Consider the following 22,471-nt stretch of genomic DNA (forward strand, 5'->3'; position numbering starts at 1 on the left):
ACTCATTTAAAATGGACACTGAAACTACAAGAGATAGTATAGAAGCAAGTGTGGTCTACTTCAGGGTTTTACTGAACAGGATATGGGGCACCTGGGGATTTGCCATAGATCACATAGGGATAGAAGAGAACAGAAGAAACTGAAAGCAGGGAGGAGAAAAACTACAAAACGAAAGTAAGAAGTAAGGGTCGCTCCCTGGAGAAAGAGCAGATTTGTTGATGATCCATGGAAGTTAGAAAAAGGTACACACATATCAGGTTTTGGGGAGTGATTATTCTATTTGCCTTTATGGGGAAATATGTGTTCTGCACATAAACTTGGGTTAAAAAAAAAGCACTGTATAACGTGCTTTGTACAAGATGATGTTACTTTTTGTATTTTGAGGAATATATTCTCTTTACACTGACTCTTTTCTGTTTTTCAACATTCATTTTTTGTGTGCAGACTCATCTACCTTGGAGCTGTTTTGACGTTTACCAACTTATTTCTGAGTTGAGGCTCTGACTCCTTTCCCTTTCATACTCATTTGGTGCAGAGGAAAGAGACATTTTTTTTTCTGAAGATGAATCTAACAGACCATCTTCAGGTAGCCCCCAATACCACCTCGCTAACCTCCCCAAAAGGCAACAGCACCTATTTCCAGAAGGATCTTCAGGAGATCATTCACACAGCCACCTTGGTGACCTGCACCTTCCTGCTTGTTATCATCTTTTTCATGGGTTCCTACGGCAACATTATTGTTTTCATGTCCTTCTTTGACCCAGCCTTCAGGAAGTTCAGGACCAACTTTGATTTCATGATCCTGAACTTGTCCTTCTGTGACCTCTTCATTTGTGGAGTGACAACTCCCATGTTCACTTTTGTGCTGTTCTTTAGCTCAGCTGCCAGCATCCCTGATGCTTTTTGCTTCACCTTTCACCTCACAAGTTCCGGCTTCATCATCATGTCCCTCAAAACAGTGGCAGTGATTGCCCTTCACCGACTTCGAATGGTTCTGGGGAAGCAGCCTAATCGAACTGCCTCCTTCCCCTGTACATTGATCCTTACCTTACTTCTTTGGGCTACTAGCTTCACACTGGCCGCCCTGGCTACACTGAAAAGTAGCAAGTCACACCTCTGTCTCCCCATGTCCAGTCTGAATACCAGAGAAGGCAAAACCATCCTTTCTCTGTATGTGGCTGATTTCACCTTCTGTGTGGCAGTGGTCTCTGTCTGCTACATCATGATAGCTCAGGCCCTGAGGAAAAATGCTCAGGTAAGAAAATGCCCTCCAGTCATCACAGTTGATGCTTCCAGGCCTCAGCCATTCATGGGAGGGGGCCAGATGGGAGGCATAGATAGCATTCAGGGTGCTGGACCAGCTTTATATAGGAACCAGAACTACAACAAACTGCAACATGTACAGACCCATGGATACACCCAGTGTTCCAACCAGCTACCAACTCCTGCAGCCAGTCGGCTCCAGCTGGTCTCTGCTGTCAATCTGTCCACTGCAAAGGATTCTAGAGCAGTGGTCACATGTATAGTCATTGTGCTATCTGTGTTGCTTTGCTGCCTTCCTCTGGGTATTTCCCTGGTACAGGTAGTTCTGTCAAGCAGTGGGAGCTTTATCTTTTACCAGTTTGAACTGTTTGGATTTACCCTCATATTTTTCAAATCAGGATTAAACCCTTTTATATATTCTCGGAACAGTGCGGGCCTGAGGAGAAAAGTCCTCTGGTGCTTCCAGTATATAGCCCTGGGCTTTTGTTGCTGTAAGCAGAAGACCAGGCTTCGAGCTATAGGCAAAGGGAGCCTGGAAGTCAATAGGAACAAGTCCTCCCATCATGAAACCAACTCAGCCTACATGTTGTCTCCAAAACCTCAGAAGAAATTTGTGGACCAAGCTTGTGGTCCAAGTCACTCAAAAGAAAGTGTTCTGAGCCCCAAAGTCTCAGCTGGACATCAGCACTGTGGTCAGAGCAGTTCAACCCCCATCAATACTCGAATTGAACCTTATTACAGCATTTACAACAGTAGCCCATCCCAAGAGGTGAGCACCCCAAATAGCGTACAGCCAGTGAACGTTTTTGGATTTACTAAATTGAACATTGCTAAGCATTATCACACCACTAATGATTTAATGCAAGACTGTGACAGCATTTCTGCCAAGCAAATTCCAATCCCTTCAGTTTGACATAGTAGAGACTATAGAATCCTGTATAAACTTCCTTTGAGTTTCCAGCCCATTTTATTGATTTTATTTTAAATATGTATGTGTCTATGTGTGAGTGTGTGTAGGCAATCAGTTGCAGTTCTAAACTACAACTAAAGATGCAAATAAATAATTGCCAATTGCCAATTGATTTTTTTTTTTATTTTTGCCTTCAAATGCTCAGTTACTTGCCCTTGAATGAAAATTAGTATTTGGTGATTGCTTTGCATTTTTTTCTGGAAATTGTAAGGGTTGACATTAAAATCTATTGTTTAGATTTACAGCCTGATCTGTATAATAATAGTTTTGTCGATTATGTCTATACTGAAACTTTGAATAGATACCAGAAGTTATTATTAATTACATCAAAATAGTAAATCAACAATTTGAGAAAAATCAGTGTAATAGTTTTTTGAATAATGAATTTGTTGTATTCTTAAAGAATGTAAAATAACAGACTTATTAAAGGGAATTTTTGAGAAGGCAGTATTTTTAATGAAGGAATGAGAATGTTTGCATTTTTCAGCATTCGAAATAGTTTTTAAAAAATAATATTTTCCTATAGTTTAACTGAATGTTTTGCTGTGGCAGAATGTAAAAAATACTTTGCACATAACTTAAAGAGTATTTCTCCTGAAGTTACTTCCAGAAGCATTAGGCCCTCTTGTCTAATAAGACAGTAGGCTAAGTATGCAACATCTTAATTATTCTCATTCTTTATTTTTACTCTAGGCAGTATCATATTGGATCAATTCAATGGTTATAGGAAAAGAAGGAGATATTTGGGGGTTTATTAAAAGTTAAGTGCTTCAGTAATGAATGATCTTACTTAGGAGTTTAGGGAACATGGCTATACCTTACATAGTACTCTTTATGAATAGGGAACCATGAACCTCTGTAATTATTTTGGTCAGCTCTTATATGGGAAGCAATAATAACTCTCCTGTGAAAAGAAATTGGGATGAGAATGGGAATTTTACTAACAACCTGACAAATAGAGTAGCCTTGTAATAACAATATTGTAGTATTTTTTTTGTCTTTGCTTATTTACTAAGTGAATTCTTAGTAGTGATTTATTAAGATTATCTTCAATGTCATTTCAAAGTGTCTTATCTTCAATTACCTATGAGTTGCAAATGTGCAGAGACTAAAAATATATTAAATATTTCTTTACCCATGACTTATTTTATTATACACTGTGATCCTAGCATAACCAGTGTGAGATTATTGATTCTTTGGAATGTTTTTTTTTTTTAGTTTTCTGCTCATCTTGATGGGTTTGAGAGAAATTACAATATAACAACAATCATCATAGTTTTCAAGTAGAAAATGTAAGGTTAAGCGTTTACAATTTAGACTTATTTTAATTCACTTTAATCATGAATATAATTGCTAGACGCGCCTGTAATTTTTGAAAACAAAAAGCATTGCTTAAAAATTTGTACATTCAGAAACAGTTTTCAATTTCTTTCTATCCCTAATATATGCTCACCATTTTCATTTCTGATTGATTGTTAGTTTTGATTTCTTTCTTTCTTTCTTTCTTTTTTTATTGCTTTAGTCTTTGGACAGTGTAGTGTAGTGGAAATATTGCTAGACACAATGCCAAGAGACATGGTATCAATTTTTGTCTTCAACATTTACTAGATGTTTGACCATAGGCAAGTCACTTAACTTCTCTGAGCCTCAGTTTCCTCATCTGTAAAATGGGTATAATAAAAACCATAGCACCTACCTCACAGAGTGATTGTGAGGATTATAGTGAGATGTGTGTAAAGCACCTTGCACTTAAAACACTATAAATGCTTGCTTTTTCCCTTCATTTTTAAAGCCTTTGTACCTTTGTTTGGGGCACAGTATTTTTTATTAACAGCTACCCCTTATCTCATTTTTAGTCCTGAACATTATTGTGAAAACTTAATCATTCATATTGGTTCTGTTTTTAAGTTTTACCATTTTAATTAATCATCATTTAATTAGCTACTATTTTTCATTAAAAACCCTGAGAGATAGATTGGCATATTATTTCTATTTAACAAATATAAATCTGAAAAACAGATAACTAATTGTTTAATCAAGCTCAAATTTGTCTTCTTTCTCTAAATTTCAAGTCTGTCCTATATCCCCAAATAAGCTGCAAAATTCCTTTAACTGTATTAAATTATATTCTTATTCTTTTTGGGGGGTTCAAATATTTAACATGTAGTTTCAGAAAAGAATTATTACAAAAATTATTTGAGGCATTTCTAACTTTAAAAGATTAGGTTTTATGTTTGTGCTTGTGGTTTGGAATAATTTTCCATCACAGTTCCCATCTTTTTGGAAGGAAAAGTTATATCATGAAACAGCCAAGCATGCACATATGAGATATTGAGTCTTTTTGTTCTTATCTGCAAATTATGTATTTGCTTTGGTTTGCATGGACTACATTATGGGCCAGACTTTCAGTCTCTTATATTCCTTATATCTTCTTTAAGGGCTAAAATGGGCATGAAGGGGAAAGAAAAAGTAGCTGAATATGAATAAAAAGCAGGGATTAGTTAATTAATTATAACAAGTTAGATATATTACTGTGATGCAAGGTAATGTTTTTTCAAATATTTTGTAATATTTGTTCTCAACTGTAAACCCAAATTTGTATTTCTGTAGTAATACTTTAAAAGTTCTTTTAAAATGATGTTTGGAGAATCATATATTAAAAATTACAAAATTTCTGAACTTCACTTTGTAAGGAGATCATTACTTTAAATGAGTTGGTGTATATCTATATGAAACTTTCTATATTCTGTAATTAACATTTTTACCAGGTAGGTAAAGAAAGTTAAGTTGAAAAGAACTTCATAATTTCATGGAAATAATTCTTTTAACAGCAGAATTCATGACATGAAATGGTTGTGTAATCTTTACAGAAAATAGACTATTACTTATGGTATAGAATTCTAGATGTTACTTAAAATTTTAGTAAGATGTAATTTTTGTCCCAAAGGTATCACTAAATTAAGAATACTTAAAATACATTTTAAAATATAAGATCAATTTGGAAGTGGATGAACCTTGTCAATAAATCCATGAGAATTTGATGTTCATAGATCAAAACAGAATCACTGTACAAGGTATTTGAATTTAGATTTTTAGGCTGAATGCTCAGATATCTTGCACACTTTCCTTTTAAAGCATAAATTGTAGTCAATCAATCTTGACATGACTTACTTCCTCTCCAAAACAGAAAATAGTCTCTCCTTTCCAATCCATCAGAGGGAATAATTACTGTTCCTACAAGAAAGGATAATGAGTCAGATAGTGCAGTAGATAGAACCTGAGTTCCAGCTGCACCACAAACACTTACTAGTTGTGTGACCCAAGATAAATCACTTACCTTCTTTCTCTCTCACTTTTCTTATCTGTAAAGAAGAGGAGGGATAATAATAGCATGCACCTCCCAAGGTTGTGAAGATCTAATGAGATAATATTTATAAAGTGCTTTGCAAACCTTAAAGCTCTATATAGATGCTATAATCTATTTATTTGCTTATTTATTTCCCATAGAAATCTTTGTAGTATCTTGCTATATGTTCTGGTACTTTTTCTTCTCTGACTTTGTATGGAGCTAAGTCAACTCAAGTCAAGTCAACAGGCGTTTATTAAATGATTACCATGTGCAAGGCTTATTGTGTGTTTCTGGATACAAAAAGAAAATATATTTAAAAATGCAAAAAAGAAAGACATCCCCTGCCTTCAAGGAGCTTACATTCTAGTGGGGGGACAACATATAAAAGGAAGCTAGAAAGTCAGGGTTGGTGAGGAAGATGAAGAGACTTGGTGTGGGGTGTGGAGTAGAGAGGAATGGTAGAGAAAGTCCAGAAAGAGAGTTGAGAGTGCAACCTGGAGAGGAAAGAAGACATGGGTGGTTTTCTGAGAGGAACCAGCCGGAGGGAGAGGCTGCAGAGGTGGGGAGTACTTCCAATCTGTAAGTCCAGGGCTGGAGTGAACTCAGGCCCCAGGTGCACTCACTCACCCCAGCAGTAATGCTTTAAAGTAATTTGCTTACACATAGCAAATAGAGCACGTGTTCTGGCCTAGTACATGGAGTTCTCTGGATTTTTTGCTTTTTGTTTTGTTTTGTATCTTTCCCAGATTATAGATGAGTAACCTTCAGCCAAACATTTCTACTTTTGGTGGCAGCCCTGTGAGTTCAAGATGTCAGGAGCTCCCAGGTCCTGACCTCAGTAGAGGCTGACTAGCAGCAGGAGGAATTTCCTGCATTAAAAAGGATGACCATTGAGAGGATGGAGACTCCAAACACTGACATGACCAGCCAGAATCCTTTTTTGGGGTCAACTGATCCATTTTATGTGGTAGTTTGGGGTTTTTTTCTTTTTAACCTCATCAGGCTTCTTGAATTTTGAAGGTCTGAGTTGACCAATGATAGCCCAAAAGTTAGGCAAGTGATAAATCGTCCTGTAGGAGACCTTAAGAACCTTAACTACCAAGGGGTGGAATGTGATAGGTGCAATATCCTAACTCTTGTTTATATTCAAGCTAAGTCTGTTTTTCTTTCAGAGGTATTGAGACCACTTATAAGATCTGGCTGGCTCAGACGACTAAAGGCTCAGACTGTTGACATCATTTCCTGGAAAGCAGTCATGAGGAGCCCTTGGTCTTCTCTGTACTTGACTCTTGGAAAACACAGGCAAGGGCAACTCACTGAATAAACTCCTTGTTGTTCAGTTGTTTCAGTCGTGCCTAACTCTCTGTGACCCCATTTGGGGTTTTATTGGTAATGATACTGGAGTGATTTGCCATTTCCTTCTCCAGTTTACTTTACAGATGAGGAAATTGAGGCAAATAGGATGAAATGACTTGCCCAGGGTCACACAACTAGTAAGTGTCTGAGGCCAGATTTGAACTTAGGTGCTTCTGACTCTAGGCCCAATACTCTGTCCTGGACCATCTGAGGTGTTCTTAATGCCTAACTTTATTGAGTATCTCTCTCCTGCTATGACTAAGTATTTTGTTAACTATTGAATGATTTCTGGGTTTCTCATTTTGTTCCAATATAAAACCTACATAACCAAGGGATTGTTCTGAGTCAGGTCCCAGAACAGACTTGATAGTTGGAAAGATGTCCTCTGATACTGGGTGATTCTGTCTATTCAATTAAATTAATCAAGTAGGGCAGCAGGGGTGATTAGGAGAGTGTTCTTGATTTGCTGAACTGGGGCAACTTACATGGAGCTAAATATGCACTCAGATCCCTTTCTGTGGTCTATATCCCTTGCCAAAGGACACGTATTTTCTTGGAATAACTTCAACACTCCTTATTACTGGTTCCTATGACTGGGGAATTTGGCAAAGATGATTAATTACAGATTCAGGAAGAGCAAGCTACTCAGTAGGCTATGAGGAACTAAGGAAAAACATCTCTGACTCTTTTGGAGCACATCAAGTCAATAAGCATTTAGTATAAATGCCTATGTGCCAGGTACTATGGTAAAGGTTGGGGTTACAAAGAAGGGTAAAGGACAGTCTCTTCTTTCAAGGAACTCTCCATTAGGGGGAGACAATTTGCAAACAACTATGTACAAACAAGCTATAGATATGATAAATTGGAAATATTCAACAGAGAGAAGGCTCTAGCGTTAAAGGGGGATCAAGAAAGGCTTCTTAGGGAAGGTATGATTTTAGCTGAGACTTGAAGCAAGCCAGAAAGAACAGAAGGCAGAGATGAGGAGGGAGAGAATTCCAGATTTTTTTGAGGGGGGAGAGAGAGAGCACACAGAGTAAAAGTGCCTGGGATCTGGAGATGAAGTGTCTTATTCAAGATATAACAAGGATGCTAGTGTCCCTGGATAACAAAGTATATGGTGGAATAAGGTATAAGAAGACTGGAAAGATAGGAATGGGTTGGATAATGAAAGTCTTTAAAAGTCAAGCAGAAGATTTTATATTTGATCCTGGAAAGAATAGAGAACCATTGAAGGTGATGGAAGATGGGGAAGGGGGGTTAGGGTGCAGGTCTGACTGCATTGAAGATCATTGTGACAGCTAAAGGGAGGATGGATTGGAGTGGGTAGAGATTTAAGGGATGGATACCAACCAACAGACTATTGCAATAGTCCATGTGAGGTAATAAGTGCTCCACCACCTTGGTAGTAATGTCAAAGGAGAGAAAGGAAAGTATAGAAGAAATGTTATTAAGGTAGAATTGAGACAGACTGGATACTAAGGATTCAAGTATGACACCTAGGTTGGAAACCTGGGTGACTAGGAAGATAGTGCAACATTCAATAATAATAGAAAAGTGTATTAAAAAGAGGTAATTATTTAAACAATTGGATACTGGCTAAGAAATAGAGTGGTAGATCAGATGAGGTACAAATTACATTAGAGTAAATGACTGTAGTAATCTAGTATATGATAAATTCAAAGATCCAAGCTTTTGGAACAAAAACTCATTATTTAGCCAAAAACTGCTGGGAAAATGGGAAAACAGTATGGCAGAAACTAGGTATAGACTAGGGGTGGGGAACCTGCAGCCTCAAGGCCACATGTGGCCCTCTAGGTCCTCAACTGTGGCCCTTTGAATCCAAACTTCAAATCTCAGATCCTATAATAAGGTCAAAATGGGTACATGATTTACACATAAAAGGTGATATCACAAGCAAATTAAGAGAGCATGGAATAATTTATTGTCGGATTTGTGGATAAGGGAAGAATTTAGGACCAAAGAAAATATAGAGGGCATTACAAAATATAAAATAGAGAATTTTGATTGTATAAAATTTAAAAGTTTTTGCACAAACAAAACCAATGCAACCAAAATTAGAAGGAAAGCAGAAAGTTTTGCAACAAATATCTCGATAAAAACCTTATTTCTCAAATATATAGAGAACTGAGTCAAATTTATAAAAGTACAAGTTATTCCCCAATTGATAAATGGTCAAAGAATATGAACAGGCACTTTTTAGACAAAGAATGAAAAAAATACTCTAAATCACTATTGATTAGAGAAATACAAATTAAAACAACTCTGAGGTACTTGCCACCTCACACCTATCAGATTGGCTAATATGACGAAAAAAGGAAACTGCTGGATTTTAGAGGGGATGTGGGAAAACTGGGACACTGATGCATTGTTGATGGAGTTGTGAACTGATCTAACCATTCTGGAGAGCAATTCGGAACTATGTCCAAAGTACTATAAAACTATGCATACACTTTGATCCAGCATTATTACTTCTAGGTCTGTATCCCAAAGCTATCCAAAAACAGGGAAAGGACCTATTTATACAAAAAATTTTATAGAAGCTCTTTTTGTGGTAGCTAAGAATTGGGAATTGAAGGAATGCTGTTCAAATGGGGAATAGCTAAACAAGCTGTGATATATGATTGTAATGGAATATCATTGTGCTATAAGAACTGACAAGCAAGATGATTTCAGAAAAACCTGGAGAGACTTACACGAACTGATTCATCGTGAAGTGAACAGAACCAGGAGAACATTGTACATAATAACACTAATATTGTTCAATGAAGAACTGTGAATAACTTAGCTAATTCTCAGCAATACGATAATTCAAAAGGACTAATGATGAAGCATACTATCTGCCTCCAGAGAAATAATACTGACATTATTTGAATACAGACTGAAGCATGCTGCTTTTCACTGTCTTTCTTTCATTTTTTTCTTTTATTTGAGTCTACTTATACAAAATGACTAATATGGAAATGTTTTACATAGTTGCACATGTATAATCTATGTTTGATTTTTTACCATTTCAGGGAGGTGGAAGTAGAGGGAAGGAGAGATAGAATTTGGAACTCAAAACTAAATAAAAATGTTAAAAAATTGAAAAGTAATAGAAAAGTTAGTTTACCTCTGTGGGGGTGGTAAACATAGTGAGTTCGATTTTGGACATTGAGTTTAAGATGTTTATGGGTCATGCAGTTAGAGATGTCTAATAGGTAGTTGGAGCCGTGTATCTGGAAGTTGGAATAGAGGTTGGGCTAGATAAGTAGATCCAAAAATCATTAGCATAGAAATGAGAATTGAATCAAATGGGAGGTGATAAAGTCATCAATAAAAATAATATAAAGGAAAAAGAGGGCCCAGAGTAGAGCTTTGTGGTGTACTCACATTTAGTGGGCATGACCTAAATGAAAATCCAGCAAAGGAGAAGCAATCAGATAGGAAGGAGGAGAACCAGCAGAGTGTCATGAAAACTTAGAATATCAAGGAGAAGAGCACCCTTTTGACAATGTAAAAGGCTACAAAGAGATCAAGAAGTATGAGGATTGAGAAGAGGCTATTAGATTTGATGATTAAGAGATCATTGGGAAGCTGGGTAACACATCTCTCAGTTTCTCTCCCTTGGACTTCTAGAAAGGTGGTGAGGGGATCTTCTCCCTTTCCCTGAGTAGCAATGAGAACATGAGCTTGCCTAGATGAGATGGAATTTCTGTCAACTGCCTTCTGCTTTTCTTCTTCTTATTGGCTGGTGATCCTCAGAAATCGAAGTTCCCAGAATCGATGGCTTTGAGAATTTAAGAGTTAATAAGTTGCCAAGTTGGGTGTCAGTTGCCCCATGGGAAGTGATTTTTGCAATAATCTGCTTCTTGGAAGGGAAGATGGCCATTGTCAGAGTCATTCTGAATCTAAAGAATTAAAGAGCCACACGTGCCTGAAGAGGAGGTGTGGACCTTCCTCGGAAGTTGCTTGGATAATGTAGGTCCACAGTGAAGGTAAAAGTGAAATTCCTGTTCTGAGGTTCCACAGACCACAAAATTGTTTTCTAGGTCCCAGTTCAATGTCTTGTATGGTGGATCACGCAGAGCCTGAGGGTTCAAACAAATCATCTATTTAAGAAAATAAAAAATATATAGGCATACCTCAGAGATATTGTGGGTTCAGTTCTAGACCACTGCAATAAAGTAAATATCACAATAAAGCGAGCCACACAATTTTTTGGTTTCTCAATGAATTTAAAAATTACTCTTACACTATACTATAGTCTGTTTAAGTGTGCAATAGGATTATGTCTAAAAAAATGTACATATCTTAATTAAAAATGCTTTGTTGCTAAAACATACTAACTATCATCTGAGCCTTTAGCAAGTCAATCTTTTTGCTGGTGGAGGGTTTTGCCTCGATGTTGATGGCTGCTGACTGATTATGGTGATGATTGCTGAAGGTTAGGGTGGCTGTGGCAATTTCTTAAAATAAGACAACAATGAAATTTGCCCATCGATTGACCCTTCCTTTCACTTGAACACTTAGAGGCCATTGTAGGGTCATTAATTAGCCTAATTTCAATACTATTGTGTCTCAGAAAATAAGGAGGTGCACGGAGAGGGAGAGAGACGGGGGAACTGCTGGTCAGTGGAACAATTAGAACACACACAACATTTATCAATTAACCATCTTAGGTGGGCACGGTTCATGACACCTCAAAACAGTTACAATAGTAACATCAAAGATCCCTAATCACAGATCACCATCACAAAGATAATAGTAATTTAAAAGTTTGAATATTGTGAGAATTACCAAAATGTGACACAGAGACATGATATGAGCACATACTATTGGAAAAATGGTACCAGTAGACTTGCTCAAGATTGCCACTAACTAACCTTCAATTTATAAAAATATGCAAAGCGAAGTGCAATAAAATGAGGTATGCCTATATTCAAATACTTCCTCAATTCCCTGCAACCCTAAAGGCACTGCCCAAGGTGATTAAGAAGTTCAAACTAGATGTGGTGGTGGACCCCTTTAATTTTTGCTACCAGGAAGACTTAGGCTGAGGCTGGTGAATGTTATATTTATGTTCTTTTTCATGTACATATTGCTACCCACTAACCTATCTTCTCCCCACACTAAGTAGAAGGCTTTCCTTTTAGCAAATTTGTATAACTGAGCAAAACAAATCAACACATTGGCCATGTCAGAGAATGTGTATCTGATTCTGGACCAGCATTCTATCACCTTTCTGCCAACACGAAGGAGAACACGGTTCATTATTAGTCTTTTGAAATCATGATTTAGTTCCATAAATTAGCCTGTTTTGTTATTTTGTTTCATAATTTTATTTTAATTAAACCTTAATTAATCCAACCACAAACCCTGAGTTTTTTCTTTTTAAAAAAAAAAAATTTATTTATTTTTAGTTTTCAACATTCATTTCCACAAGATTTTGAGTTCCAAATTTTCTCCCCATCTTGCCCCTCCCCCCACCCCAAGATAGCATGCATTCTGAATACCCCTTCCCCTAATCTGCCCTTCCTTCTATCTCCTCTCCCCTTATCCCCTTCCTCTTCAATTTACCTGTAGGGCAGAATAGAAATCTATACCCCATTTCCTGTATATCTTATTTCCCAGTTGCATGTGAAAGCAATTTTTTTTAACATTTGTTTTTAAAACTTTTTATTCCAAATTTCTTCCCTTCCTCCCTCCCCACCCACCCTCACTGAGAAGGCAAGCAACTCGATACAGGTTTTACATTTGCAGTCATGCAAAACACTTCCATAGTAGTCATGTTGTGAAAAACTAAATATGTTTCCCTTAATCCTATCCTGCCCCCCATTTATTCTATTCTCTTTTGACCCTGTCCCTCCTTAGAAGTGTTTGCTTCTGATTACCCTCTCCCCCAATTTAACCTCCCCTCTATCATTCTCCTGCTCTCTTGTCTCCTTCCCCCCTATTTTCCTATAGGGTAAGATAGATTTCCATACCCAATTGAGTGTGTATGTTATTCTCTCCTTAAACCAAATCCTATGAGAATAAGATACACTCATTCCCTCTCCTCTTCCCCCCATTTTCCCTCCACTGTAAAGGCCTTTTCTTGTCTGTTTTATGTGAGATAATTTACCCCATTCTACCTCTCCCTTTCTCTTTCTGCCAGTATAATCCTCTCACTCCTTAATTTTATTCTCCAGATATCACCCCTTCATCTTCAACTCATCTGTGCCCTCTATTTATCTATCTATCTGTCTATCTATCTATCTATCTATATACACATACATATAATTTTTTCACTCCAACTACCCTAATACTGACAAAGGTCTCATGAGTTATAAATATCATCTTTCCATGCAGGAATGTAAACAGTTCAGCCTTAATAAGTCCCTTATGATTTCTCTTTCCTGTTTACCTCTTCATGTTTCTCTTGAGTCTTGTTTTTGAAAGTCAAATTTTCTATTCACTTCTGGTCTTTTCATCAAGAATGTTTGAAAGTCCCCTATTTCACTGAATGACCATTTTTTCCTCTAAAGGATTATACTCAGCTTTGCTGGGTAGGTGATTCTGGGTTGTAATCCTATCTTCTTTGCCTTCTGGAATATTCTATGCCAAGCCCTGTGGTCCCTTAAATTAGAAGCTGCTAAATCTTGTGTTATCCTGATTGTGTTTCGACAATACTTGAATTGTTTCTTTCTGGCTGCTTGTAATATTTTCTCCTTGACCTGGGAACTCTGGGATTTTTCTACAATATTCCTAGGAGTTTTCCTTTGGGGATCTCTTTCAGGAGGTGATTAGTGGATTCTTTCCATTTCTGTTTTGCCCTCTGGTTCTAAAATATCAGGGCAGTTTTCCTTAATAATTTCTTGAAAGATGATGTCTAAGCTCTTTTTTTGATCATGGCTTTCAGATAGTCCAATAATTTTTGAATTCTTTCTCCTGGATCTATTTTCCAGGTCAGTTGTTTTTCCAGTGAGATATTTCACATTGTTTTCTATTTTTTCATTCTTTTGAATTTGTTTTACAGTGTCTTGATTTCTCATAAAGTCACTAGCTTTCAATTGCTCCATTCTAATTTTTAAGGAAGTATTTTCTTCAGTAATCTTTTGGACTTCCTTTTCCATTTAGCCAATTTTGCTTTTTAGGGCATTCTTCTCCTCATTGGCTTTTTGGACCTCTTTTTCCATTTGGGTTAGGCTATTTTTTAAGGTGTTATTTTCTTCAGTATTCTTTTGGATCTCCTTTAGCAAGTTGTTGACTTGTTTTTCATGATTTTCTTGTGTCACTCTCATTTCTCTTTCCAGTTTTTCCTCTACTTCTCTTACTTGCTTCTTGAAATCCTTTTTGAGCTCTTCCATGGCCTGGGACTGATTCATATTTTTCTTGGAGGCTTTGGATGTAGGAGGTTCTGCTTTGTTGTCTTCTTCTGATTGTATGTTTTGATCTTCTTTGTTACCAAAGAAAGATTCTATGATCTGACTTTTTTTGCAAGGTTTGGTTATGATCCCAGCAAATTACTTGAGTTATAAATTCTTTGTTAAGGTAAGTATCTGTTTCCAGTGTGGAGAATGTACTGTCCTGAGCTTTGGGGGTTTTGTGCAGCTGTTTTCAGAGATACTTCTAGGGACCTGTAAATTTTCAGTTCTTCCAAGGTGGTATGATAAGGGGCAAGGTGTTCATTCCTTTCCTGGCCTGTACTCTGGTCTATGAGTGACCACAAGCACTCTTTTTTGCCTTGGAACTGTGAGGAGGATTTCCTCTCTACCACCATTAACAAGCACCCCTCCTGGCCCCAGGACTGCCACCCAGAACTGTGACCTAGATCCAAGCACGGGCAAAGCAAGAGAATCCTGCCTCAGCACCAGCAAAGAGATCCCTGCAATCCCCCTCTGATCAGCCACTCGATTCCCTCTCAATCTGTGGGCTGGAAGCTCTGGAACCAGCTGCCGCCGCCCTGGGACCATGCTCAGGGCTGGGGCTGGGACTGCACTTCTCTCTCACCACAGTCACAGACTTTTCTACTGACTTTCTAAGTTGTCTTTGGCGTTCGTGGGTTGAGAAGTCTGGAAACCACCACAGCTGCCCATGATTCAGTTCTCTGAGGCCTGCTCCAGGTTCACTGAGGTCTGATTTGCCTGCATGCCCATGTCAAACTGCATTCCTCTCCCTGCCTGGTGCGATATACCTTTCTGATCAACCATCCAGGTTGTCTTGGGCTGGAAATTTGTTTCACTCTGTCTTTTTGTGGGTTCTGCTGCTTTAGAATTTGTTGAGAGCCAATTTTTACAGGTATATGGAGGGGTTTGGGGGAGAGCTCAAGCAAATCACTACTTTTACTCCACCATCTTGGCTCCGCCCCCCCATAAGTTTTTTCAAAGTTCATACTTTGAATGAGTCCAATTGGATTAATTGGTAATTTTATTAACGAATAGAGAATGTAGTACCTGAGGGTGAGTCATGCCAGTTGCTTTACATAAATATTTTAAATAAGCAGATAGGTTTGGTGAGATATTACTGTGTAGGTCAGCAAGAACCATTTGATACAAGATCAATCTAGAGATTTTTATGCTTACATTCAAGAGGCAAAAAATTTCTGTATAAATTTTGCTCCATTAAAAAGAAATAGACCCCATCTATTCTCACTGTATGTTTTAGGCCCAAAAGTACAGCGCCTAAAACACATACACAAACAGATACAACTACAATTCTTAGTTTCACTCATGTCACATATGTGAATGAATTTAGTTCATTTTCTTCATTTCCTAACAAATGGATCAATGCTAGCTTTTAGGACAGACTCTTAGATGGTTCAAGAATAGTTTCTATTTGTATTTCTCTGAGTTCCATTTTAATTAGGTTTCCTTTTTCAGTCCTTGCTGGAACCTTCAGCTTTCTGTAGCATGCTAATGAGCAGAGAAATCTTCCAAGTGACCCCCTCATGAAGGAATCTTGATTTTCATTCAAGTCCTTATGTTCAGGAAAATACAACTTGTTCTGATGCCAGCAATACTTTACCACACTGGGATAGATTCAGAGAGGACCTGCTTGCTGGCTGTCTTCCAGACAAATAATACATTTAAAAAATTTTTTAAAGCTCCCTGAGCACTGAATGGTACAACTTGGACTAAGTTTAAATTCTTCAGTTCTAACATATCTACTCTTAAAAATACTTTGCATTATCAAAGTCTTACAGAAGTCAGGTTAGCATTAGTAATATGTCAGGGCAATTGTGAATACTGGTTTTATATATTCTTAGAAGAAATAGCAAATAGGAAATTATTTTTTTACAAGGCTGCAACATTAGGACTTTTCTCTGAGAATCACAGAATCTTAGTTGGAAGGAACCTTTAAGACAATCTAGTCCAAGTTTAGAGTACTTTAGAAATCTGAACATATTCAGCTTTCTTAGCTTGAAAAGTTCTAACCTCTTTTATGTCCCTGAGAACAGGACCTCAGTCCAACAATCATCAAGTAATTTATTGAGCACCTATTATCTACTAGCACTATACTAGGCAATCTAAGAAGAATACAAACACAAACTCTGCTCTTAAGTCTTTTGCCACTTTTTTGGTGAGAAACAAGACCAACACATATGAAACACTTAGAGTACAACACATGACAGTAGCATAGGGGCGTGGCATTGGGCCCACTGGGGCCATCTCATGGACCACGAATTGAGGTGTCCTTGCCGCTTTCAGGGACACCAGCTTACTTCTGAAAGAACTGTTGCTTTGGGATGAGACAGTAAACCCTTTGGTCCTTTGCTACATGAGGGCTTGAAGGAGAGAGGGGTGGAGGCTTCAACAAAGTTGTAACAGGTAGGATTGGCCGCTAATCTGGAAGAAATGGCCCTCTCAGTTGACCTTAAAAAAGGAATGATTCCACTCTGTCTCTTTTTCCTTTGACTCTTGAGGTGGCATTATGTAACTCTGGGACCTACCATAAGTATACAACCTAGAACAGGGGTGCAGTTAGGCATTTGTATGCTAATTATTTCTTTTGTGTAGAGAAGTGTATGGGATGTTCACGGAGGACTAGTTCCTCTGGTGTGAGGGTTGCTGAGTCCTTTTTCAGGGTTGCTTTCCACATGATTGACTCTTCCTTTCATTAAAGATTTTTCTTAGTATGTGATGCTTTTGATAGGATTTTACCTACAGTAGAACTTCTTTCAAAATTGGAGTCAATCCTCTCAGAATCTGCAAATGTAATATCAACTAAGTTTATGTAATTTTTTTCAATACTGTTATATCTCAGGGAATAGGAAGGCTGGAGGAGAGGAAGAGAAATGGGGGAATGGCTGGTTGGTGGAGTAGTCAGAACATATTGATTAAGTTCATTTATTGATTTAAGTTCACTGTCTTATGTGGGTGCAGTTTGTGGTACCCTAAAACAATTACAATAACATCAAAGATCACAGATCACCATAATAGATGTAATATAGTAAAAAAGTTTGAAATATTATGAGAATTACTAAAATGTGACACAGAGACACAATGTGAGCATATGCTGTTGGAAAAACAGCACTGATAGGTCTGCTCTAAGCAGGATTGCCACAAACCTTCAATTTGTAAGGAACCCCCCCCCAATATCTGTGAAGCACAATAAAACAAATTATGCTTGTATATTGAACATTGACTACTTTTCCTCTCTCCTTTTTGGTGAGACCCAAGAAACCAAGCTTGAAGTAATTTACCCTGAGGTAAAACAAACAAAACAAAACAAAGGGGAAACATTTAAATATGAAAAATAAACTGGTGTATGGGGCTCTGAAGACTGATTATGGTGATGGTTGTTTATGAAAAGCCAAAAGGTTTGAAGTGGGAAAAACTCTAACCCTTTTTTAAGGTGGTCAGGCTCCGCTAAGACTGAGCCTCATCAAGAATGTGTGGGTCCAGAGCTGAGAGGTCCCCCCTTTATGAAAGAAAGGGTGACTAGTAATAGCTAGCATTTATACATCACTTTTAGATTTAAAAAGTGCTTTAGAAATATTATCTCATCTGATACTCATCGCAAACCTGGGAAGTAGGCGCTTTTATTATGTCCATTTTACAAATGAGGATATGGAAGCAGTCAAATGTTAAGTGACTTGTACAGGGTCACAACAGCTAGTGTCTTGAAGCCAAATTTGAACCTAGGTCTTCCTTACTCCACGTCCGCACTGGCTCCGTTGTGCCACCTAGCTCTCTCTACCTCTCTTCATTCCCTCTCCCAGCAGCAGTTCATAAAAGTCTACACTTACGCAATATAATGCAAACTATGAGTGAGTGTACTAGTCATACAGAGAAAGGAGGAGTTGGAGAACACGTCATGGGGGTAAAGGAACTGGAACTGAGAAGTGTGAATAGAATTAGAGAAAGGGGAATAAAGAAGAGAATAAGAGACAGACCTAATAAGAATGGAGGGTTTGCCTTCGGAAGCAGTGATAGAGGAGAATGTGTAGATGAGGACTAATTACAGGATGTCCTAGAGTTATATACAGCTTTTATTAGCACTCTCCATATATTATCTCCTTTGATCCTCACAATTATTCTGAGTGCAATTATTATTATTCCCAGAATCATGAAATCTCTGAATTAGGAAGAGCCTGAAATCATCAAGTTGGACCTAAATAAATAAATAGATAGATAAATAAATGAATGAATGAATGAACAAATGAACGAATGAACACATACAAAAAAAAACCTTAATAAAAATCTCACTGCCTCGAAAGACAACGTGGTCAGCTTTTGGACAACTCAAATTGTTAGATTTCCTCTACATTTAGTTGAAATCTGCTTTTTTTTCAACTTTTCACTTACTGCTCTGGGTTCTGTCTTCTGTGGTCATTCAGAATAAGTGTTGTCCCTCTTATACATGAGTTTCAAATATGCAAAAAAACAAAAACTGTTATGACCTTCCTAAGTCCTCTTCCCCAAGCTAAACATTAGCTTTCTTAGATGTCCTATCAACTTGCTGACTCACGTTGAGTTAGCAGTCCGATAAATTCCCCAGATTTTTAAAAATATAAACTGCTATATATCCATGCCCTCTCATCTAGTACCCGTGAGATTCATTTTTTGATCTCCAGTGTAAGATTTTACCTTTATCTCTGTTGTATTTCAACTTATTAAATCAGTCCAATGTTCTATACCAGAAGTGTCCAACTTTCAGCCTGCTGGCCAATTGCAGCCTATGACTGCAACCTGAAGCAGATTAAAATGTAATTAGGAAATGTTTAACAAAATAAATGCAGCAAAGGCTGGCCCTTGACACATGGTATGGGACTGTTGTGTGGTTCAAAGGGAAGCGGAGTAGTCATCTCCAGACTCTTCTCCCCCCATCTTTCTCCAAGGGAGACTTTAATTCCTGCCAGGAGGGGAAGCGGGTATTTCGGGCTGGAAGTTTTGGCCATTCTGCTCTCCTCACAGAGAGGGGGCACTGGATTGGAATTATATCTTTCTGCTTCCTTAAATATTATTAGTCTAGGCGGGGATGTGATTTTCAGGTTAACTTCTGGTCTCTGTCTCTTAATGGTGGGGGCAGGGGGAGGGAAAGGGAAGATGACCCAAGTTTTATATCCAAGACTTGACTCTCTTCCCACCAAATACTAGTTCTACAATGAACACACATAGTAAGTAGCAAAGAAGCCTGTTTATTCAAGTCAATAGCAAAACAGAAATCAGAGGACGTATACATAGGAGAATATATACCAGACAATATAGAGTGAAGGAGCTCTTCCATTGGGAATGAGATAACTCAGCTCAACTGAGAGAGAGAGAGAGAGAGAGAGAGAGAGAGAGAGAGAGAGTCCATTCTAGATCTCATCTAAAGAGAAGTTCCTTGAAATTTCTAGTGTAGCAATCTGGGGATAGTGACATGATGGAGACTGCCAGATTCTCTTATGTTGACTTCTTCCCAGAGTCTCATTTTCTCTTCAGCAACCAGAAGTGAGGTTGGCATCCTCCATCTTCTCTTTCAAAACTGGAATCTAGAAGTATCTGAAGCAACTGTAGAACCCAGAAACTTCAAGAAATCCCAGAACTTGAAGAGAATGAATCTCTCCTCTCCTGTTCTCTCTCCAACTCCTCCCTGTCTTCATGAGGAACATTTATCTCCACTAATGAGGAGAGACAAATAAAAACACAACACAATATAGATAATGTTAATTTGTAGTTTTCTAAGTCAGTTTGCTATAGCCAGTGATTCATTTCTCTTTGTGTTTAACACCACTATTGTAGACCATGACCAATATCACCCTGAATCAGTTGAGTAACTGCAGCTCTGATTCCTATGCTGGGGATATTACTCTTCTCAACTTTCCTTTATTTGATAATTTTGAGATGGGGAAATTAATGTCCCTTTTTCCCATTTCCCTTTGTGGCTCATAGTTGTGTGCTTTTAGGGAGAACCCTTCTGCACTGAAGATCTAAGAGGGAATGGGTGTGATGAAAGAGTTTATATTTTCTTTTGCATTTTAATTTTATGTTATTAAAGCTATGTGATCACCATACAGCAAGTATCTTAAACAGTGGGAGTCAAGGAAAGAAAGCAGAAAGAGTAAAATGTATTTGAGTGGCAACAAGTCAAAATAGGAGTTTTAAATTTTATTGTTTTACCAATATTTCATCTCTTAGATTAGACTAGAACCTGGTAGCTAGGGAAAATCTGTATAGTAAGATGTGCTGAGGGCAGGAAAAACCATCCAGGCTGTCAGCCTGCTAGAAGGTCAGTGCCTATGCATGACAGACCCAGAAACTCAGTTTAGGTAGAATGCCACCTGGTGGCCAAATCAGATGTACCCTAAACTAATCTAACTTTCTTGGCTGGATCTTAATCTTTGTGACACCACATACAGTATGTCAAAACTCCTTACCATAGGTGTTTACTTAGCCCATATATAGATGACATGCTTATTTCCTACATTGAGGATGGAAAAAGGTCATGTGAAAGGCAACATGCCTGAGATACAGAATAGACAATGAATTTATACCATGAATTTGTAAGGCCTTGAGTCATGGGGAAAACTAATTTTGGAGACATTAGTGAGACGGAGGCTTTCCAGTGACCATAGAACTATATATGTCATCTAGCAATTGGCCAAGATCCAACTCTCTATCTCTTGAAGAATTAGGGTGGGAGATTACTATCTACTACACAGTGAAAGTGTTATCTTTCAATTTTTTGTGACTTTGGTATTGAAAGGATTTATTTTTTCTTATGTAAACAGTATTTTTTTTTCCAATTGCATATAAATATAGTTTTCAACATTCATTTTTTATAAGATTTTCAGTTACAAATTTTTCTCCCTCCCTTCCTCCCCTCTCCTCTCCCCAAGATGGCAAGCAATCTGATATCAGTTATATATGTGCAATAATGTAAAACATTTTTGCATTAGTCATGCTATGAAATAAGAAATAGAACAAAAGGGAAAAACCACACACAAAAAAGTGAAAATAGTATATTTCAATCTGCATTTAGATTCCATAGTTCTTTTGCTGGATGTGGATAGCATTTTCCATCATGAATCTTTTGGAATTGTCTTAGATCATTGCATTGCTGAGAAGAGTCTATCAAAGTCAGTCATCATACAATGTTGCTGTTACTATGTACAATGTTCTCTTGGTTCTGCTCATTTCACTCAGCATCAGTTCATGTAAGCCTTTCCAGGTTTTTCTGAAATCTGCCAGCTCATAATTTCTTACGGAACAATAATATTCCATTACATTCATATACCACAACTTGTTCAGCCATTCCCCAATTGATGGGCATCCCCTCACTTTCCAGTTCTTTGCCACTACAAAAAGAGCTGCTATAACTATTTTTGTACATGTAGGTCCTTTCCCCTTTTCTTGATCTCTTTGGTAGTGGTATTGCTGGATCAAAAGGGTATACACAGTTTGATTGCCCTCTGGGCATAAGGTTGAAAGGATTTCTGATAGTCTTCTTCTACAAATGATATCTTGGTGTGTCTGTTCTCTTGGAAAAAGTGATGCTGAGAACAGATGATTTTTTAAAAAGTATTTATTTTTTATAACACTATTGTTTTCCTCAGTAGCCCTCTCCCTTCCCCCAGTCATACCAGATAATAAATAGCATTTTTAAAGACAAAAAAAGAAAGAAGGAAAAACATCAGCATAACTGATCAATATAGCAAAAATTAGCATAACTGATCAATTTAGCAAAAAAGTCTAACAAAGGTGTAATGCACAACATTTGTGCATCTCCCACCTTTGCAAAGAGAGTGGAGTGGGAATGTCTTTTCATCTCTCTTCTTTTGAACCATGCTTGTTCTTTTTAATTTTCTAACATCCATTTTTTTTGTATTTGTTTTTTCTGTTTACATTGTATATATTGTTTTCTTGGCTATGCTTACTTCATTCTGCATCAGTTCATGCTGATCTTTCCATGCTTGCATTCATCACATTGACTACCTATAGCACAGTATATATCACTACCTTCCTGTGTAAAACCACAATTTGTTTAGCTATTGTCCAGTTGACGGGCATCTACTTTGTTTCCAATTCTGTGCTATCATAAAAAAGTGTTGCTATAAATATTTTGGT

The 22,471-nt window shown here is 37.5% G+C and overlaps 1 protein-coding gene across 1 annotated transcript; it reads left to right on the forward strand.

Annotated features, from left to right (window-relative positions):
* The first annotated feature begins 562 nt into the window (after positions 1-562).
* Positions 563-2,218, forward strand: GPR75 (G protein-coupled receptor 75). Its single transcript, XM_027864970.1, has one exon. The coding sequence runs from the start codon at positions 563-565 to the stop codon at positions 2,174-2,176; it is 1,614 nt and encodes a 537-aa protein (XP_027720771.1). The 3' UTR covers positions 2,177-2,218.
* Positions 2,219-22,471: the final 20,253 nt, after the last annotated feature.

This window comes from Vombatus ursinus, unplaced genomic scaffold, assembly GCF_900497805.2.
Source record: "Vombatus ursinus unplaced genomic scaffold, bare-nosed wombat genome assembly UNPS02014778.1, whole genome shotgun sequence".
Taxonomy (NCBI): domain Eukaryota; kingdom Metazoa; phylum Chordata; class Mammalia; order Diprotodontia; family Vombatidae; genus Vombatus; species Vombatus ursinus.